The 13,345-nt window shown below is 38.8% G+C and overlaps 2 protein-coding genes across 3 annotated transcripts; one reads left to right on the forward strand and one right to left on the reverse strand.

Annotated features, from left to right (window-relative positions):
* Window positions 1–188: 188 nt before the first annotated feature.
* On the forward strand, window positions 189–2,879 carry LOC139948131 (uncharacterized). Its single transcript, XM_071946170.1, has 5 exons — window positions 189–811; window positions 1,292–1,358; window positions 1,622–1,743; window positions 1,997–2,091; window positions 2,779–2,879. The coding sequence occupies exons 1-5, from the start codon at window positions 351–353 to the stop codon at window positions 2,841–2,843; spliced, it is 810 nt and encodes a 269-aa protein (XP_071802271.1). The 5' UTR covers window positions 189–350; the 3' UTR covers window positions 2,844–2,879.
* Window positions 2,880–3,443: 564 nt separating this feature from the next.
* On the reverse strand, window positions 3,444–13,162 carry LOC139948132 (uncharacterized). 2 transcript variants are annotated; one of them, XM_071946171.1, is made up of 7 exons: window positions 12,808–13,162; window positions 7,275–7,401; window positions 6,601–6,813; window positions 6,373–6,437; window positions 5,222–5,411; window positions 4,645–4,810; window positions 3,444–4,447 (listed from the first exon to the last, which is right to left on the reverse strand). In XM_071946171.1, exons 1-7 carry the CDS (start codon window positions 13,051–13,053, stop codon window positions 4,213–4,215), a joined length of 1,242 nt encoding a protein of 413 aa, XP_071802272.1. In that variant the 5' UTR covers window positions 13,054–13,162; the 3' UTR covers window positions 3,444–4,212. The 2 variants fall into 2 exon arrangements, with proteins under 2 accessions (XP_071802272.1, XP_071802273.1); XM_071946172.1 differs by lacking the exon at window positions 12,808–13,162 and adding an exon at window positions 10,012–11,019.
* Window positions 13,163–13,345: the final 183 nt, after the last annotated feature.

Raw genomic sequence — 13,345 nt, forward strand, 5'->3', positions numbered from 1 at the left:
CAAGCTCTTATAGACATAGTTTTACAACATCGTGTGCCATTTCCTCGCTGTACACGGTGAGAGGGAACGATACAGCGTGCTGCTCAGAAGAACGAGGTTGACCCAGGTGCTTGACAGACAAATCTTTTTAGCGCACAACTAGGCTATAAAACTTCAAAGACGTATCATTGTCCCTTTAGAGAGCCAATGAAGTTTCTTTGTGACGCCCAATTGGTTGGGGAAGTTTACAGCATGTAAACAGTGTGTCATAACATTGCGGGAAATTTGTATGTGATCTTATAATCATACCTCCATGAAAAAACTAACCATACGAAATCAACAAAAGCAAAGTTTTTAAAGATTTTCTAGTGATGTCCTCACCAACACAGGTAAATACAACTGATACTCCCACGACTAAACGACGTTTTCTTGGAGCTGCAAGAAGGAAAAGACCAACTTCCTCAGTGCCATTTTCACCTCAACAGGGAACAGAGCAAAAGTTTCTCACGAGCGACATTGACAACCTAGACTTGCGTCAGTCGACAGAGGACAAGCAGCAAACCCAAATCACCGATTCTTGCCTTTCAATAAACGACTCATTTGTTCAACGTGGTGCTCAGAAAAGAACTTTGGAAGGTGATTCATTCAATGAGACTGTAGAGAAATCCTCAGTTTTGATTACTCCAGTTCGCAGAGGGGCGAATGGTAGGAAAGGACTCGTTTCACAAAATGACAACTCTACTCCTAGTCCTAGGGTGAAATGTCTTGGGGAGACAGCCACATCTTCTCTGTCCTCATCTTGTCTGGATGACCAAGCAACACCCATTCAACGGTAATAACTAGACCCCTCTCTTAATACTTATGCATGACGTCATAATTCTAATACCCAAAATGAGGCTACGGGCGCACGTTACCCATCACTTGCAGTGGCATATCGTCTCATTTTGAGTTAGCATTGTGACGTACCATAACATATGCATAAGTATTAAGAGAGGCGTATATTGCAACTATTAACTAAAACTCATGAATGAAAGTCCTGTACTCTAATAGTGTATATTTTGGCTTGTTGTGATTTAATTAACGTAAGTTGTAACCCTCCTCCTGATCACTAGCCATAGCACTGATCAGTGACCATGCTCACTGCCGACGGGTTACGTTATCGCAAATAATTTTGGCTTTGCGTTGCCAGTGGCAATGCCATATGGAAAAATTTCCAAATCAAACCATCATCAATGTTTCAAACTTAACTTTTAAAATTAGTTTTTAAAAGGGGGGCGTGTCATTTTTTTTTATGTCATTATCTTTTTCCTAGGCTTCCAGTTAGAAACTCACTCAGTGGCTCTGCAAGGAAAAGATTCCGTCATGACTTCAAATCACCGGTAAGTTTTACCGTAATGTGTCAAGAATGTAGAACCAGTCTGACTGAGACTGCCCAAGGGGTGCCTTGCTGTTCCACCCCTTGCCCGCCCACCCTTCCCAGCAAGCAATCAACTCTATACATCTGCACCAACACCTAACATTAAAAATTTTGCAGTAGAAAGACAGCTTTTTAACTTAAAAGGGGAGATTATTTATGTCTAAGGCAGATGGGCCTTTGAAATATTTGCAACTCCACATTCAAAGTATTTCTTGTCAATTGCAGATGAGAAGCAACCAGGGCTCTTCACCCAAACCAGCGGAACAACCCGACAGGGCTAAAAGTATCGAAAGCTTGCAGCAAACTTTAGAAGAGATAAAGACAGAAATTGCATCCTTACAAAACGAGTAAGATGAGTTCAAGTATGACTAGTGTCACTGTGAGCCACACAAAACATTTCTCTAAAGAACAAACTATACATGGCAAATGGACACACACATGGTGTTACCGCAAACCATATATATATTGATATCTCAACGTGCAAAAAAATCCCATTACACTGGACTAGTTTCTCTTTGATGATTTATGCAAAAAGAATATTATTGGTTTTGTCTTGACATTGGTTTGTAACGTTTAGCCAACAATTTTTTTGTCACCAAGGGGTTTTTGCGAGGATGAGCTCCAGACACACATCACTAAAATGCATGAATACAATGAGCTTAAAGACACTGGTCAGATGATACTTGGAAAGATAGGTGAGTAGAGTGAAAAATATGTGTAGACGTACCTTGGTATAATGTATGCATGATGTCATAACCCATGACACCCACAGCAATTGCCATGGTGCTATGTGCTCTCGCTATGATGCAAGGTTCCTGTAGAAATTGCTGGGAAGTTCAAGACCATGTAGAAGTCAAAAGGAGACTGCGCATTGTCCCCATCCTGGGCGCAGTGCCTACATAGCTGTGTGTTTTCATTGTTTCATCAGCGTTTTAACTCTAAGATGGCGTCAGGCTGACATCAATGCACAGTGGCCATTCTCTTCTCTTTAAGTAACATCTTCCAGCATCGAAACATCAACTTACCAAAAGATTGATTGAAAAACACTTTTCTTTTAATATTTACTCCAAAGGGCAAAGGCACCAAGGCGGTTTCTCCCCTATAAAGGGTAGCTCTTTGAGGATATTTCTTAGATTTGTATTAGAACATTTCAAGGGATACCCAGGCCATGATCATCAGGGGCAACAGAGTTTGCCTCCATGAAGTATCAGGTCCAGGACTGTATGCCTAGTTTTTAAAAGAGCAAGGGCACTGAGGCATTTTCTCCTTAGTAAAGGGCACCCTATGAGGAAATTGTAGATTTCTACACGAGCATTCAAGGGCACCAAGGCAATGTCTCACTCTTTCCAAGTTTCAAACCTCAGTTTTTCTCGTATTTGCAGCCATGATAGATGGAGTAACTACCAAAGATCTTTATGAGAGGTTTGGTCTGGAGCTAAACGACTGATGGAATCTTCAGTTTAAAAGAGCAAGTAAAGTCCGGTAGGTACCCTAAATAAAACAATATTATTAAAGCCCCATCCACTAGAATGTCCTATTGTTTTGGAGCAAGGCTCGGTATTTTATTCACTCCTTCTACTAGGTACAGGCCGGTATGCTTTGTTTTTGAAAGGGCAAGGGCACCAAGACATTTTCTCCTTGGTAAAGGGCACCCTATGAGGAATTTGTTAATTTCTACTGAAGCATTTTAAGGGCACCAAGGCAATGACCGGGGGCATAGAGTCAAGCGCCTTCGTTGCTTCCGTAGAGCAGGCCTGAAGTTACCTCGGAGTCGCACTGCTATGGTTCGTATCGAGTGGATTTCTTCTGTTAGTTCAGCTGGTATTGTGTGGAAACTCCTTGGCTTGTGAACTGTGGGGTTTTTTGTGTGGTAAGAGTCAGTTGGACACTGTACCAATAGTGGTTTGTGCTGTGGACTTGTGGACTTAGTCTCCACGGTGTGGAATTTCTTGGCAAGAGTTAGTTGGGTTGGACAGTGCACCGATAGAAACAGGATTAAGATAAAGTGAATTTAAAAAACACACAATCACTTTCAGAGGCTTTTATTGTATAGTTTTTTTTCATGATTTTAATAGTACATCAACGCAAACTTGAAAAAACTAAACAAACTTTACCTTGTTGAACTGCAAAAGTCTAGTGTTGTATTTGTACAACCAGTATCCTGATAATAACTTAGCGTTGGCAAAAAATTCCGATACTAGGTTTATTGATAGATTATCACAAGAGTACAATAAATTGAAGAAACTGAAATGATCACAGTCAAACTTTGATTGCATTTATTCCTCAAAATTTAAATGCTTTGCCTAAAAATATACTTGATGAATGGTCTCTAAAAGTTTTTAACTTCACTACTTTCTGACGTTAGGATTTTACAAATCCCTGAAAAATACGATATAAAATTGATTCATAGTATCTGTGATACAAAGTTATTGATTATAAAAGTATCAATTTTTCCCCCTTTTTTTAGGCAATCAAGGTTTTCCCAAAGTCATTTTGAAACATTTATTTAAATATTTAGATATATTTCACTTAACAAAAGCAAATCCACGAAGGAAAATTTAAAGATTGTACAAATTATTATTTTACATTTTTGATGTTTCAATTTTCATGATGACTGAGCTTCTATGGTGATAATCTATTTTGTTGTTCAGTCAGGTCAACCTGTATCTACTGTATACATTGTACATGTATGTGGGAACAAATTTTTATATAAAATTTGATGTCAGGAAATTGTGTCCGACTTAAATTCCTGTGGGAGTGAAGATTTCACTTAAACTTGTCTTTCTAAATCTAATCCCATAGTCTAATCCCGTAATCTAATCCCATTCTGGATGGATGGTAAAGTGTCTTGGGATTGGTCGATGGGGGCGTGTAAACAGCGCAATGGTGTTTGAGACAGGTCCATTGTGCTTGAACACAGGGAGGTGGTGCCAGGTCTGGAACTCGTCTTTGTGGCTCCGTGTGTAGGGTGTGAGGAGTTGGATTCGGCGTTCGTTGTGACTCGGCTGTTTGCAGCCTTTGTTGAGTGTCACAGAGGCAACAGGTTTCCCCCTGAAATTAGAAAACGAGACGCAGGTTTAGTCAGATGTAGTCTTGAAAAGTCTTTTTACAGCCTGCACCATGTGTACATAAAAGTGTTTGTAGATATTCGAAAAACTCCCATACACGTACAGGACTAAAATATTTGAAAAACTGTTGTGCAGATTTGGACTGTGCGGTAAGTCTGCATAGGATTTTTCAGTGCTTACTTTTTGAGGGCATCCATGACGTCTTGCAGTTTGCTTCCATCACAAATCTTGCAAGTACCCTGTCCTTTGCCGTCGGTGTGGAGCTGGTGACTTGAAATGATCTCTTTAGCTCCCATCAACTTGCTGCCAGCGAGGGAACCGAAAAACTCAATGGCCACCTCGCGATCTAAGAATAAATATTGAAGAAAAAAATGATTTAGATATTCACATTATCAATATGGAAACTTATTCTGAACATCTGACACAATTTGTACATGGTTTTTGGCTGGTAACCTCATTCTGGTGAGCAAAAATATTTGTTGCTTAGTAAATTCTTGTGCTTAGGCAGCTCTCTGAAATACCTGGTTAACATCAGTAGAACTTGGCCTTCCAAGGTTTTTTTTATTTTACAAAGTTTTATTGTGATACCAAAAGTAACAGGCATGGAGTGACATGAAAACCATGTCCTCTGTTGCCACTCGGCCTGCCCTTTGTGGCCCGCCAAATATTCCCAGACTTTTAGACCTTCCAATGGAAGTGCCATACAAAATGGAAATAGCCCCCACCCCCTTTAAAGATGTAATTTTAGGTCTGGTACCTCGCTCGTTAGCCGTAGACAGCCATTTCTCCACAGCCTTCTTGGAATCAGGTTGAAGCGCCCTGTTGAGGGTCCTGTCTATATCGGCAGCCTGCATGGCATTGTTGATAATCTTGGTCTGGCTCATACCGGCTGTCTTGAGCCAGTCCTGAGCGGCAGGCATGGCTCTGGGCTTCAAGTTACGAGACATCTACAAGTGATTAAAGCAAACAATTAAATTAGTTAATTCTGTAGGGATGAGATATTTCAGACTTTTTTTCTTAATTCAGACTTCTTAAAGGAACACGTTGCCTTGGATCGGTCGAGTTGGTCTTTGAAAAGCGTTTGTAACCGTTTTTTATAAAATGCATATGTGTAGAAAGATGTTGTAAAAGTAGAATACAATGATCCACACAAACATGCCTCGAAATTGCGTGGTTTTCCTTTTACCTCGTCGACTAACACGTCGGCCATTTATGGGGGTCAAAATTTTGACTCCCATAAATGGCCGACCATGTTAGTTCGCACAGTAGAGGGAAAACCACGCAATTTCGAGGCAAACTTGTGTGGATCATTGTATTCTACTTTTCAAACATCTTTCCAACCATATGCATTTTATAAAAAACGGTTACAAACGCTTTTGTTTTGACCAACTCGTCCGATCCAAGGCAACGTGTTCCTTTAAGTCAGCTTTGAAGAAAGGCCGCCATAATTTTTTCCATTTCTTCTTTTTGGTCTACTACGACTATCTTGCATTCTAGGTCTTTTGTCAGTTTAAGAATGAAAGATGTAATTTCCAATGATTAGAGATTTAGCCCCTAAAAAGAGGTGGCACAATAAACCATATATTTTGTGATGTTCCATCTTGTTTCCAACGATTCAGCACAGAGGCCATTTTAGTAACTATATGGCTTAGGGGATCCAGCATAGGGAACATTGGTCTGTTCAAAGTCCTGCTCCGAAAAGGAGAATGTTTTCATCATTACTGATGGAGCCCAAGCCTGACCCCAAGCCGAGGACTGAGCACAAGCCATGGTTTCAAGAACAGCCTATGTAACCAAATGGAAGGTGAACAAGTCTGATACCATTTTGGTATAATGAGAGTTTTGCAATCATTATTGCCATTTGAGAAGGGGAACAAGACTAAAAGAGAAAGAGGGTCTATGCACTACCTGGGACTTGATGTCAGTGCCACCTTGATGAGACTGTGAGAAAGGCATGGCAGGCAACTTTGGAGCTGTTTTAAAGAAAGGAAACAAAGAACTCATTAGTGAACAATTCAGGATGTGGATGGCAAAAATGTAAACTTAAGGAATATTGTCTTATCAATTTAACTGTTACGGTATGTTATTATAAACAATATCATCATGATCATCTGTTTTTTTTCTTGTTTAACTCACCTCCAGGAGTCGCCACCTTCCTGATTCCACCTAAGGACGCTACCTTCAGTTCCTCATCAATGATGTCCTTTTCCCTGGATTGTTTGAACATCCCGTACGGCGGCACATGATGGGTGGTTGATGTCCTATGGGACCTTCGAGATGGCAGGAGCTTGTGGTCCATCTCACGGAGTTTGCCCACTTCCTTCAAGACATTGTTGCTGGGGCTGGCATCTGTAAGATATTTTGAATATGTGTTCATGATCCAACCTTTTGTTTTCATGTTTTGTTTACAAAATGATCACCTTGAGTAACAGATTGATCCTGTATGGGTTTTGAGGCATTGCATGGTGAGCATGCGATAACACCTGTAATGTCTACTTTGCTTGGGTACATTTTTTCTTGAGAACTTGTCTCGTTAGTTTTATTTACTGCCAATGAGTAGATTCTGAAGTTGGGGGATTTAATTCTGAAACTAACTGTCCTGTTTATTAAGTCCTACCTGGGGGAGGGGAAGGGTAGGAAATCAAGGGGAACTACTTATTTTGCTTAGTCAATAATTGGGACACCAAGGATTGGAGCAAAACAAAAAATAAGATGTGTTACTTTTTAAGTACAAAAGCCTACTCAAACATTTCTTGGCTAAATTTTGTACTGAGGTCTAAAAATATAAGTATGTTTTTGGATTTACACACATTTCCGATTGCCGTTAATGTCCTCGTAGAAGCGCTGCTTGCTGTCCAGTAGTAGCCGCTCTTTCTGCTGCTTATAGGAAGGCTCATCCACGATAAGACGAGTTGGAACCTTCCAGTTCATGAACATCTGCAAGGAAAAAAGAAACACAGTTCTATTTGCATATATTAAACTTAACCAATACCAGGGGTTTGAAGCGAGCAAGGCATGTTGGAAAAAAATGGCACCGTGAGAGTCGCCCCCTGGCAACGAGATTGACGAATGGATTATTCTAGGGTGTGCATGCCTTCACTTTGCTCTTGAAGGAGCATAGCAGTTTCCCTCTGTTATAGTAGCACTTTATTGAGGAAAATGTAAGTTTGTAATGGAACTTTGCAAAGGGCATCACAGTAATAGCACATGGCACCATGTCAATTGCAATGGGTTTTAATTCGAGGCCCGGGTCTGAGAAGAATAAGAGACTGAGGAACATATGGTGGCAGCCGACACACTAAGTAAACATCCAACTACTTATGTAGTTCTGAGCATGTACAGATTTCCAAGACAATAGATTTCCAAGTCTATAGATGTGTTTTTTTAGTCTGCTACCACCTAGTGTCCCCAACAGTCGCCAAGCCCATCATACTTTAGAAAGGAGTTTACTCTTTACACAGGTGTGTGCATAAAGCTTCCATCAAAGTTCCATCAACTGAACAGACTACCAGTAAATAAATCTTGTATTTAAAGAAGAGGGTAAGGTCAACAGATTTTAAGTTGTTTGTTTGTCTTCTAATGGTCTTATGTAATCCCCAACCTCTCTGAGTAAACTTAACAAAAACTAGATAAGACTGGTTTATACATCCAGTACAAGGAATTTTCTTTTGTTGGTCAACAAAGACCGCAAATCCACTTGGAATGAGGTGGCCATGATGAAGCTGCTGTACTGCTGGCTATACAGAGAAAGTATAAACCTATGATTGATAATTATAAGAAAGTTTAGAAAACTTCCAGAAGTTCCAGTTAGTATGTAGTTGAGGCACATGGTGAGGTATCCATGCATTGAACATGCCAACTTCTTTGTTACAGAAATGTTATAAAAGGACAACAACAAAAACCAGAAACGAAAAGTAGTTAATGAAATTTTGGAATGTACTCTTTGTGCAGAACCCACAGTGTTATTTATAATGAGAGCCGACTGTGTTAGGTTCAAGCATAGAGCAAGGAACAAGGAGGAACGTCATGCGTATTTATCTACTTTGGTGTGTACCAATTATTGTTGTTAATTTATCAGACAAAAATGTCTATTTCCTCTATTATCTATAATCTCAATGATTGTCAATTCATACCAGTGCTTATCTTTCTATCGGAACTATTGTCAAATTCAAGGAAAAATTCATTTGAAGATCTTAGAAACCAGTAAAATTTGTCTATTTCAGAACTAATATGCATGTTTGCATAAAAAATTGAGACCAATTCAAGAACTGACTCCGCGGTAGTGCAGTTAATTACGATCCTTTAAGCTAAAGTAGTAGTAGTTCCATCATGGTCCCATCAAGCCAATTTGCTATACCATCCGCCCAGGTAGTAGTTAAAAGCAGGACAGTTCTTTTCGGAACTGAGAAGTCTCCCGAATATCCGATAAATATACTCCGCGGTAGTAGAATATAGAAAGACACAGTTCTTTAAAGAACTTCTTTAAAGAACAAACTCTACCTGTATGGTGTTACCGCAAACCAAATACAGTATTAATCACGTTTGTGACTCTCTAAATAACACTTCAATAAACAAAATGCTTTTGGATTTTAATTTGATTGAAAGTAATGAACCAGTTATCAACGCCACTTGGCACCTCAACTGCACAATTACTGTTGATTTCTATAGGTTTTTCCTAACGGCGTGGAACGTATAACTTTGTCAAAGAAATACACTAATTACATTGCCCGGCATACAACAATAATATTGTGTCCATATTTCAGACAATTTTCCGGTAAAAGAACTTATAACTTCGTCAAAGAACACTAATTACATTGCCTGGCATACAACAAATGATGTTGTGTCCATATTTCAGATAATTTCTCAGATAAAAGAACTTATAACTTCGTCAAAGACCACTAATTACATTGCCTTACATACAACAAACTATATTGTGTCCATATTTCGGAAAATTTTTCCCGATAAAAGAGGGAAAACCTCAACAGAAATTACTGGACCCGGCGACTCCATTCCTTTTGATGTCATTTAACAGGCACAGTGGTCTCACACTCAAATTATGACCACGGAGGGGGAGGTAGAAATTATATTTCTACCTCCATGCTATGACAAAGTTCAATCTGATTAAAACTTCGTCATTTACAATAATGTAATTTGCAATCATGATTCGGCCCTTTGAAGAAAAAGTAGAGCAGGGGCTGGCCTACAATATATACTGGGCTTTATATCTTTCTCATGCGATTTAAAAAACATCGCTGACTGTTCTGATTTTGTTTTTGCTCACAGAATAAAAATAAAAAAAATCTGAAATAAGACTATTAAAGTTGGAGGAATAACCCCCCATTTAGCTCTATATTTGCTCAATGATTGTGTCCAAATAAAATTGTCGTAACATAAACGCATAAAAGGAGTTCGCGGAATGCGAACACAATCCTTATTGTCGAGTGACACTGTTTTTTATAATCAGGCCTATCTTGGACCAGTAGAGTTACGGAGTAAAGCAAGAAGTGGTAATAATATATCCATTTATAAATAAATTAAAGCACCTACCGCATCGGCCGTCACTGCCATAATTGATCTTCAGTCAAAAAGATGTCTTCAAAAGATAAAATTGCCCAAAATGTTCTCTACATACTGAGCATAAAGTTAAAGTTTTCTCCACTCCCATGTGTTGAATGTTGACAAGATTTTGTAAACTACAACTCTGTACAATTGAATAGGAACACAATGGATCAGACACGTTATAGGGTGTGTGCAGGGCTAGGGGTGCATAGTGGGTCCCCGTTGCTAAGGGTACGGCGTGCTGATGGCCCCCACAGGGTCGTGTGAAGGGCATAATTGGAGCGGGTCACCCACCGCAGTTAATACAGGTACCTAATTGACAAAAAGTTCGGTCGCGGGCGAGTCCTGGTTTTGTATGAGTGACACTCCAACCACAATGGTATTGTCAACAGAGCGACAAAAGCAATCCGGCTGAGCTTGTTCAACATGGGATCGAGAAAATCCGCTTCAGTTTTGATTGGCAATGTGATTAATCCGGTATAAACATGTGGCATATGCGCATAATTTATGCTCTATCAAGATTAGTAAAATAAAATGTGGTTTAATTGATAAAATAAAATGGTGATAGAACTTTATAATACTTTATAGAAGAGTTTGCGGTAACACCATGTAAAGTTTCAAATCCTATTTATAATACTTTGTTAATCTCTGTAATGTACTTTTGCCCCCATTGGTCTGTTCTTTTCCCATCGCCTTTGATTAGAATACCGTCTGGTCAAATTTGTGTTATTGTTACTCACAGATCAAGCTCTGGGGAATTTAGAGTATAGTCTGGGGTTATTTCAAATCGATTTCGTTTCAAACTATTTTAACCTACCCGCCCCAGGTTTTATAGATCTAATGAACCATGATCAAATTAATGTGTTAACGTCAGTACTTTTCGATGGCTTCCACATGCTTAAACAAACACATTTTAAATGGTGTTTGAAGCTTTGCATGGTGTGATAATAATAAGCTATAAGTATAAATATTAATAATAAACTTGCGGGTACAACCATGGGTAAAAAAATCTCTGTTCAAGGAGTGGAGACAAGCAAAGTATACTGTTCGAAACGTCGAGACCAAACCGGCTCTTTTCAGAGCCACCACTCCTTCAAAAGAGATTTTACCCGCAAGTTTACTATTACTATTTATATTTTTAGCTACTCTTAAACACATTTTACTTAGGAATGAAATGACGGTATTGGCCAGAAGGGTATTATTTTTATCTACTCCTTTTTCGCTAGTGTTATGTTATGTTTTTTTTTAATAAAAACTTAATTTCGAATTGCCTTTATTTCTGTTGATCCACCCAGACACCCATACTTTCTGGGAAGGGGGGGGGGGGGGGTCTAAGTAAACATTGACAATTCTGTTTTGAAACAATAACATCTTTCAAAAAAAATTCAAATAAAAAAACAATTATTATTCAATTCTGATTTGTTTTTGTTTTATTTTTTTGATTGAAAAACTAATTTCTTCCGGCGAAAGCTGTGAGATAAATTTTAGCTATTGAATTCAACATCTAGCCCAATACCCCAATTGTTGTGATTTTTATTTCTTTAGTTTCGTATAATAATGTGTCACTGTTGCACCCACCTTTGCTTCGTCATCAATCCCGACGTATAAACTAATTCAAAGTCTATGAGTTATTATTTTGGGTAATTTGATAATGCAAGGGGAAAAAGGCGTTTACATTCAGTCTCTAAACTTATGAAACGCGACATACGTATACATTCATCGCAATCAAGCAACCGTTTATCAAAGTAAATTTTCCAATTACCCGTAAAAATGGTAACACCGATGCATAGGCCAATAATTGGGTATGGGTGTATGTAGATCGTGTATGTAGATCTAAAAAAAGAAATAATCAACGGCACTAAAAAATTGGGGTGTCGTAACACAAAATAGTCACCCATTTTGTTTAATTGAATAATTTCCCCGTAACGCACAGCAAGAGTTTAAAATGCCATATATCATGTTTTATACATGTGTAGTTCGATATCTCCGCTTGTAACGCAGACACAATGTTCTTTTCAATTTACATGCCAGTTTCAAAGGCGGTACCACCACCGCGTGGTCAGACGGTAATAGATCATCACAATTAATATTTATAAGTTTATTATGCGGTGTTTTTATGTGAAGAGAACTTGTAGTGAGAGTCCAGAACAAGTTTACACAAGAAGACGCTTACTGGTTTGCCGTAAGCAAATAGTGAAGATAAACATGGCGTCCATTTCATTTCACGGGCTGTAAATTACAGGTCTATATCTATACAAATCTTTATGGTGTGGCATTTAAATAAGACCATATAATGAGAAGGAAAAAAAGTAGACTATAAATTCGTTTAGCCTTGGTGATACTATAGCGTGGTCGACACCATGGCAGCCAGCAGGAAACAAACAATAGTATTATAAATTTCAGCCATTTTGTAAAGTCACATAATCATTGAGAACTTTGCATCCATGTAACTTTATATAATAATTCACATTTATTTAACTGAACATCCTTGTTTCAAGTTATAAAAGGGAAGCCGACATTTTCCTTAAAATGCAAGAGCTTGGAAGATCACACATGCTTCGTACAACCCTTATGTTTTTGTGTTGTTAAAATGCCTCAAATGGTAATTTTAAGATATTTTTTTTGTCTTGGTGTTTTTCAATCTGCAATTTCTCCAATCTGCCCCACTTTATGTCATTGTTATGAGGTGATAATGATCTTTAAAAAAGTGCATGGTGTTGTATTCTAATAAAAAGTGCCAATTTTAAGGGATAAATTTAATTTGCAAAACTTGAAGCATCTTACATGAGATGGGTGTGGGTTGTTTCTACGGGTAACGGAGCAAGGTCTAGGCTCAGATGGCTTGACAGTCTTCGGTGCGTAGTCCATTTCGTAGAGACTGGCCAACCGGTCGGTGGATACCAAACTCTTTGGCGCTTTACCCGGCTGGAACATCACCGACCCACTGCTCTCATGCTGTTCGCGAATCATCTTAGCCAGCAAAGTTGCCTCCAAAGGCGATGACTTGTCGTTGCTGCCGTTTTCAGCCATTTTTTCAAGGTTTTTTATTACCTTTGAGACTAAAAAATAAGGTTGTTTTTGCAGCTGACAAGTTCTTTGCGCAACCCTTTCCTCAAGCTCTCGCAAAGTTAACTTTTGTTGGCAAGTTCGGCACCGCGTAACAATTGCATCTAATTTGCATAAAATAATATCAATACCGCCCTCTCGTGACGCCTATAATTAGGTCTTTGTTGTGTACTCGTTTTCAAAGTGATTGAACTCGGCAATCATTCGTGCGTACAAAGGTGAACCTGTGAACGAGGTTGTGTTGTGCCTTTTATTT

This window comes from Asterias amurensis, chromosome 15, assembly GCF_032118995.1.
Source record: "Asterias amurensis chromosome 15, ASM3211899v1".
Taxonomy (NCBI): domain Eukaryota; kingdom Metazoa; phylum Echinodermata; class Asteroidea; order Forcipulatida; family Asteriidae; genus Asterias; species Asterias amurensis.